General features: G+C 42.8%; 1 protein-coding gene across 10 annotated transcripts in view; it reads right to left on the reverse strand.

Annotated features, from left to right (window-relative positions):
* Positions 1-6,350, reverse strand: part of GABPB1 (GA binding protein transcription factor subunit beta 1) — a 60,638-nt gene extending 54,288 nt beyond the window's left edge. For 2 of the 10 annotated variants that reach the window (XM_012763503.3, XM_012763501.3), the window contains exon 1: positions 4,277-5,563. Coding sequence is in view for 4 of the 10 variants with exons in the window: in XM_012763493.3 (XP_012618947.1) it covers positions 84-182 (99 nt within the window). In the remaining 6 variants the exon portion in view is untranslated. Of the gene's footprint in view, positions 1-83; positions 5,568-6,135 lie in introns of those variants that run through there. The other 8 variants (XM_076004359.1, XM_012763506.3, XM_012763500.3 and 5 more) reach the window with 7 other exon arrangements.
* Positions 6,351-8,033: the final 1,683 nt, after the last annotated feature.

Genomic DNA, 8,033 nt, shown 5'->3' on the forward strand with positions numbered 1-8,033 from the left:
GTTCTACAGGTTCCTTATCTATAATTCCAAAACCCAAAAGTTCTGAAACCCAAAATAACTCATTGTTGGTAGTAAAACCTTACCTGAACTGATATGAAGCGTTTATACTCTTTATCCTGTTCAATGTAAATGTTCATACATTTTGCTGCAGAAATAGTAACATTTGAAGAGAAGTACGGCATGGGATTCTGTTAGAAGGCTATATAATTATTACCTTGCCTATATCCTAAATATTTCAAAGCCTATTACCCCAAAGGTTTTAAATAGTGGACTGTGATCCTATAGTAATTGCTAACATGTATTGAGCTATTAACTTAAGTGTCAAGCACTGTTCTAATTAATTTCTATGTAGTAACTCATTCAATCCTCACAACCACCATAAGGTAGGCTTTATAATAATCCCCATTTTATAAAGGAGGAAACTGAGGCACAGAGGGATTAAATAAATTGCCTACAGTCACATAGCTAGATAGTGACTAACTTGGATGAACACAATATTTTAAAATATTACACATACAGCCAGGCATGGTGGCTCATGCCTATAATCCTAGCACTCTGGGAGGCCAACACAGGAGGATCACCTGAGACCGGAAGTTGAGACCAGCATAAGCAAGAGCCAAGCCAGAGCAAGACCTGCGTGGTAGCATGCATGCCTGTAAATCCAGCTACTCAGAAGGCTGAGGCAAAACTGTTTGAGCCCAGGCATTTGAGGGTACAGTGAACTGTAATGATACCACTACACTCTATCGGGCAACAGAGCTAGATTCACATAAGATGAATAAAACACAACAAAACAGAGAGCTGATTATGGTCAGGGGGTAGGAGTCACTGATATTGTCCTCCAAATTAACACATTACTTCTAAAATGGTAAGGAATCAAACTTAAAAAAAATACAACACACTTGATCCATTTACAAATTCTCATTTATGTGCAATTCCCAAATCAACTTGCATAAAATGCATAGTATAAAATCCAATTTTCTCGGCTTATGCTAATATCTATAATTTTTATTAAAAATAACATCTTAACATTTTAATTATAATACACAATAATTCATATTCAGTATAGAAGTTAGAAAATTTGGATAAGCAAAAAGAAAATAATCACCTATAAAACTCCACTCAGAATAAGCACTTAACAATTTGGCACATACCTTTCCAGACATCAATATATTTTTGGTTTTCCTTTTTTTACCAAAATAGAATCATGTGGTTTTCATCTGCTTTTTTATTTTTCTTCCTATCCTTGCTTTCCTCTCTGAAGAATCATGTTTTTAAATCTACTCTTTTCACTTAAACACACCAAGAAATCTCTTCATGTCTTTACATGCTTCTGATGCAATTATTCCAATGGCCTGGTAGTAATACACTGTAGAGATGTGCCATAACAATCACTGTGAAACATTTAGGTTGTTTACAATTTTCCAGCATAGTGATCAAGAATACTACTGGCTCTGGAGCCACACTGGCTGGATTCAAGTCCTAGTTCTACCACTAACTCAGCTACCTTGGGGAAGCAACCTCTTTTCTCTAATGCCTATTTTCTCTTCCAAAGAATGGAGATTAATACTACCCACTTCATATGATTACTGTGGGGGTTAAATACACACAACAATGCTGTAATTGGTATGCTCACAACTAAATCTTCACACACATCTCTATTACATCTAGATAATTTTCTTTAAATGGGAATTTCCATCTCAGAAGTTATGCCTATTTACAATGCTTCTGAGTCTGCAGAAGTACAGCTTGATGTAAAGCCTTTCATCAAATAGCCTTACTTAATGCTCATTTATCTTTATCTAAGAATGTGAAACCTTGATCCACATAAGCTAACCAGCTTGTTTCACTCAATTAGCTTTGCTCTTCCACCATGTGCCTGCAAACCTAAACATATTTCATAAAATCTCAGTTCGCAGGGAACTTGAAGACACCTAGCCCAGATCCTTCCTTGAGCACATAAATTCCTCTACTCTATCTCCAATATGGACACCATCAGCAAACAGAGACAGAATACCATCCAAAACAACCCATTCCATTTTTAGTTTTGAGGAAATTTCTCTCAGAAGATAGTTGAAATCTGCATCTAACTTCTACCCATAGAGCCTAATTCTTTTGGGTCAAATCAAACCTGATCCTTCTGTGTGACAGACCTCCAAATATTTAAAGGTGGCTACAATTTCTTAGAGAGGCTTCTCTTCTTTAGGTCAGACATCCCATTTTTTCAACATCCCTCATTTCCATTTCCCTTATGACCAAGGTCTCCGTATATGCTCTAACAGTACAGTGACTTCAAAACTTGGGTGTCTATCACTTTGGGAACTTGAGAAAAACAGAGGCCCAGCTCCTACTTAAGCTTGGGCATGCATGTGTGTGCCTTGTGTGTGTTCGTGTGTTTCATTTGATCTCCAAGTGGTTCTCATATAAAGTCTGAGAATGGATACAAGGTCTCCTGCTACCTAAAAAGCTGACATGATATCCCAAGTATATTACAACCAGTACAAAGTAAAGTGGTGCTAACACTTGCTCTTTCTATATGCTGTTCTACCAACTTAAATTTACTTTTTTAAAAAAAATTACACAATAGTGTTGATTCATATTAAATGTACAATTATGAAGTCTTTTCCACATTCCCTATTTGTGCATTAGGATTTGAGGCCCTGACAGTCTTTATAATTATTCCCATTAAACAGTAAGAGAACAAGGGCTAAGAGCTTTAAGATTTCTACTTCTAAATATGTCAATGGCTCTGCATATGGATTTATCTTTTTTTTTTGAGACAGACTCTCACTTTGTTGCCCAGGCTAGAGTGAGTGCCATGGCGTGAGCCTAGCTCACAGCAACCTCAAACTCCTGGGCTCAAGCGATCCTACTGCCTCAGCCTCCCGAGTAGCTGGGACTACAGGCATGCACCACCATGCCCGGCTAATTTTTTCTATATATATTAGCTGGCCAATTAATTTCTTTCTATTTATAGTAGAGACGGGGTCTTGCTCTTGCTCAGGCTGGTTTCAAACTCCTGACCTCAGCAATCCGCCCGCCTCGGCCTCCCAGAGTGCTAGGATTACAGGCGAGAGCCACCTCGTCCGGCCTGGATTTATCTTTAGTGGAGAAATCACTTCAAGGTTAAGCCTTTACTCTTAATACATGGACATACTAAATCCAAATAAAGGTACACTAGCCTGCGGACAACCGAACTGACAGCTGATCACACCAAAGTATATTCTCTGTGCAGAGCAGTGCTGTCAACACTATGAGAAAACACACAGTGCCTAATACTAATCTCATCTAGTACTAGATTTACCTTCTAGAGAGCATGATGGAGCAAACATCTTCAGAAAACCTAAGTACTAAATTATAGCTGTTCCAAAGTAGACATATTAGTGCTATAGAAACATTCTGATTACTACTTGGAAAGACTTGGGGTCAAAGAAATGATGTTCATTAGAAAACTAACTTGCCTTGAACATCAAGACTTCGCGATTGTTTTCTAATGTTTGCAAAATGAAACAGAAGAGATGGAGGCCATTGGTGAGTTCATTCGCACTCAGGTTTCATGATTCAACATTTCATGTAACGATTCTGAATTCCTTATGATATGTACGCTTTACCTGTTACTATTTCTAACTTACAAAGTACTTAAGAGGGAAAGAAAATCCATTCTACAAGAGTTGTGGCCCATTATAAAGAACTCTAAAAATGCTAGGGGGGAAAAACAAACTAAAATTAAGAAAATTAACCAAGATCCAGCCTATATTCATTTGAATAGCAAAATTAAAAATACACCTGGCATTTTCTAACAATTACATGAAGAACGACCAGATGCTTCCTGTTGATGGAACACTAGAGAACTACAGACTGACAGATACAGACTAGAGTTCACAGAAACAACTGGAAACAAATTTAGCTTCCTTTCAAAACCATTAAAGTATGGCCTTAAATTTTTACACATTACAGTATAACTGTCCCCCAACCTAGAAAACACAGATTGATTCAAAGAGTCAGAGGACTCTAATATGCAAACTATTCTTTGTTTCACCAAAGGTTTCATTGTAGGATTCCTTTTAAATCTGGAACTCTAAAAGTGTTTTCAAAGTGTTCTAGCTTCAAAGATAACATTTACACATAAATTTTCACAAGCCACATCTAATGTGGAACTGGCATTTTACTTGTGTACACCATTAAAATATGTACCTTCATAACACTCTAGATTTCTAAGGGAAAACAATTAAATAAATAAAAATATGTACTGGAATTAAAACTTGAGTTTACTCACTTAGAATATTTCCAAATGTTCCTGAGTCTCCAGGATCATATGCAGATTATGCAATCCTTATCTGTGATATTGTTTATGCACTTAAATCTCAATTTTTAAAAAAGTTAGCCCATGAAAAAAAGAATAGGAATCAATCTTATCCATATTTTTAAAATGTGTCTTGCATAATATCCTGATTTGACCTGTATGGTGAAAGCAGGACAGAAATAACACATTTCTTTTTAAAACAAAACAAACAAAACTATGAGTCCACAGTGGAGTTTTCCAGAGTTTACAAGGTATGATAACCACAACAGACTGAATGCAGAAGTAGACTTAAGAATCTAGCTGTCTTCTATTACACCAAACAGTAAAAAGATTTGCAAAAATGCAAGACAATGTCACTCCTATCTAACATGTCATTTGTGTTAACATATGTTAACATAGGGTTTTGTTCTAGAGAAATACTTAAAAAGAGAGAAAAATTAAGAAAATGAGATAACGTTGTCTTTAGTTTCCTTTAAACTCAAAGTCTGAGCCTGAAAATGGAAGTTCCAAAACTGATGACAGTTGCATGTCAACAAGAAAAAAAATTAAACCCAGTCAGTCGGTCCTTACGTGAGATAAACTATCTGCAAAAAAGAATTTCTGACCACTAACTTCTGCATAATAAATTAAGAGTGCATCTTTGGGATGGCAAATTACTTTACAAGAATCATTTATGGACTAATCCAAACCTTCTTGCAGATATAAACTGTACTTCAGAAAGTAACTTGCCTGAATGGAGACAGCAAACCAATCTGGACAGAGAACTTAAAATATTTCCACATTACCAAGCCCCCTTCTCAGAAGTACGGTAGTCTCTGCCCCTCCTTTGAACAGATGTCTGCTCGACACAGTCCAATGAGGTTTAAAGCAAGAGTATGTGTACTGAAAACAAGCTTAAAGTGGGAAAACACACAGAGCAGGCCTATATCGTTCCTTTGGTTTCCGTTTTCACGATGCACCCTTGAGGATAGGCACGCTGATTCAACACAGTCGGAGAGCTTCAACGAAACACACTAAATACACACTGATTGTGCCCAGGCAGAGATGACCTGGCAAAATTCTCAACTTCTTTTCCGAAGCCGTGCACCCGCGGATCTCGGCGGCGAAGTCTCTGGGGCAGAAGTCCCGAGCATTCAGAAAGGCAGGCTGCTCCCCCTCAGGACTCTAGTCCCCGCGGCTGAAGCTGTCGCGGTGGCGGCCCCGCGCGGGACGGGACGGGCTCTCCCGTCAACCCTATCCGGGCCAGCCGCTCCCGCCGCGGCCCGAGCGCCTCCCGGCCCCGCGGGCCCTGCAGCCCAGTGCGCCCAAGGCCGGCCGCCCTTCCCTGCTCTGGAGAGCCCGGCGGGGCCGTCAGGCCGCCCAGACAAAGGGGCCGGCGGCGCCGGAGGCCGCCGGGCCGCGCCTGCCTCTCTCCTTCTCCCACCCATCGCCCGCCTCCCGGCGATCACAGAGCCCCCTCCGCCCTGGTGCGACCCCATCGCCACCCAGAGCCGCGGCTCGGGCCTGGCCCGGCCGGGAGCAACCAGGAGGCCGCCGCATGCCGGGGCCGAGGAGGGGGCGGCGGCCGCCACCATGTCTGCCCGCCCCTCCCAGAAGCGGGGTGCCCAGCGGACAAAGCACGGCGGCGGCGCGGAGCGGACGCCCAGGCCGACCCCGCCGACCCCCGCGGAATAAGCGGGGCCAGGAGCCCCGGAAACCCGGCGCCTTAATGCAATAAACAGGAAATCGCGGGGATGATCTGGGTTCCGGGGGAAGTGGAATTATTTTTTACCAGCGAAGAGATCAACTTCCACATCCGGTGGTAACAGGGCCCTACACAGACCCGCACTGACCTGGAAAAGCTTCGGGAGCGGCAACGGGGAGGCAGCAGGAGGTGGTTCGGGAACCCGAGGCGCCTCGTACCCGGCCGGGCTGACGCGGCCCCGCTACACACAAAGCGCTTCAGCTGCACAGGGCGCTATTTTCCGAAAATGCCGCGTCTGGTCGGCGCCCAAAATCCCCACCGAAAAGTCCCCCGTGCTGCGCGCGGAAGGACACATGGTGTGCGAGTGAGTCAAAGCTCCCAGCATCCCTCCTCGACCCGGCCCTCGTCAGTCTCTTGCCCCAGGATTTTCCGCCTCTGCACTCGTCAGCGGAGCCCACTTCCCCTCACTTCCCGACCCCATTCCGGCGGGAGAAAGGGGCGAGAGGGTCTGATTTTTCTTTTTAACAGAGGGGAGGAAAATATGCCATTTCTAGTGCTTCAGCCACACAAAGAAAACGGCGGAATGATCCGCTCTCGGCGACCGCAAGTCCCGGCTCGCCCGGCGCCTGCGCGGCAGCGGGGGTGGGAGCTGCGGCCCGCCATGTGCGCGGCGGATCTGCCCGGCCGCGGCGGAACCTTCCCGCCTCTTTCCGTGGCGGTTAGGAGTTTGGAAAGTAATGTGCTTTTTGCTGAGCTTCGTATCTCTGTGACTGGGCCTTTAAAAGACAGAGACTGCGGAATCCTTGGAACTTAAGCTTGCCCACTGAGCCGCCTAGCAGAATCCTGGGAGACGGAAGGGCAGCCGGGAGGCTAGGACTTACCTTAAAGTGGCCCTAGATTCAACTAGGCAGACTGGACGGGAGACGCTGTTGAGGTACCAGGGGAGGAACGGAAAGATGTTCCATCTCCATTTAGCATAAGCGGGGTAGGTTTATGACGAATGTGTACATATTTCTGTAGCTTTTTTTTTTTTTTGAACATTCTAGTGGTGCTTCACACTTCATAGACCTTAACTACTCACTGAATTCCCTTGGATTTCTGTCACCTCAGGTAGAGATCTGTTGTCGGTGACTGGAATGTCAAAATTTTTGCGGTGTGCTTTATTAAGAAAGTAGCAAAAGGAAGTCAATACACTGATTTGTTTTTAACAGCAGAGCCTGGGAATGGCTTTCCCATCCAGCTTTCCCGAACCTACTAACCGTGCAACTTTGGCATCCTATAACTAGGAGTTGGGAATATCTGAGACAGCGCCAAGAGTTTCATCCAGGAGAGCTGACAAGCTTAATTGAAATCCATATTGCCCCCTGGTTTTGTGTGGCGTCAGATAAGTAATCTTTTTCTCTCCACTTACCTTTTGTAATAATTAATGTAGTAAAGATTTGTAGACTTTGTGTAACTTAATAAAGTGTTGTGCCTAAGATACAAAAATAAGTGGCATAGGAGCCACAGTCTTGTTTTCTTTTGATTTAATATTTTCATTGCTTCAGTTGATAAAAACTTGTCGAAGTTTTGATATCAAGTTTATTTGTAACATATTTACTTGAACATTCAGCTAAGGATTGCTACAGAATCCTTACCTACCCCCGACCCCTTTGGTCTTATGCTGTAGAATGTGGAATTAAATAGTCATCAGTAGAATGATGAGGGTAAACAACTGAATACTGCAGAATCTAATAAAGGAGGAACCCCTTACTAACCTAAGAGGAAGGAATGGAATGGGACTAGAGAAGCAATTAGCTTTAATAAGGGAATTAGGGAAGGCTTTCTAGAAAGAGGAAGCAGTAAGTGTGAAGGTTAGGAGGCAAACACTGCAGAGATTGTTGGGTGAAGAAGACAGTCCTGTTTTAGGATACCTAGAGATTTTCTTTAGAGGTCTAGTTATGAAGGTCTTGAATGTCATGTGCAGAAATTAGCTTCTGAGATCCAAAAAACTAATTGTTGAAGGATTTTCGGTAGAAGCTTTGTAGGATTGAATTTGCATTTTAG

The sequence above is a fragment of the Microcebus murinus genome, chromosome 6 (assembly GCF_040939455.1).
Source record: "Microcebus murinus isolate Inina chromosome 6, M.murinus_Inina_mat1.0, whole genome shotgun sequence".
In the NCBI taxonomy this organism is placed as follows: Eukaryota; Metazoa; Chordata; class Mammalia; order Primates; family Cheirogaleidae; genus Microcebus; species Microcebus murinus.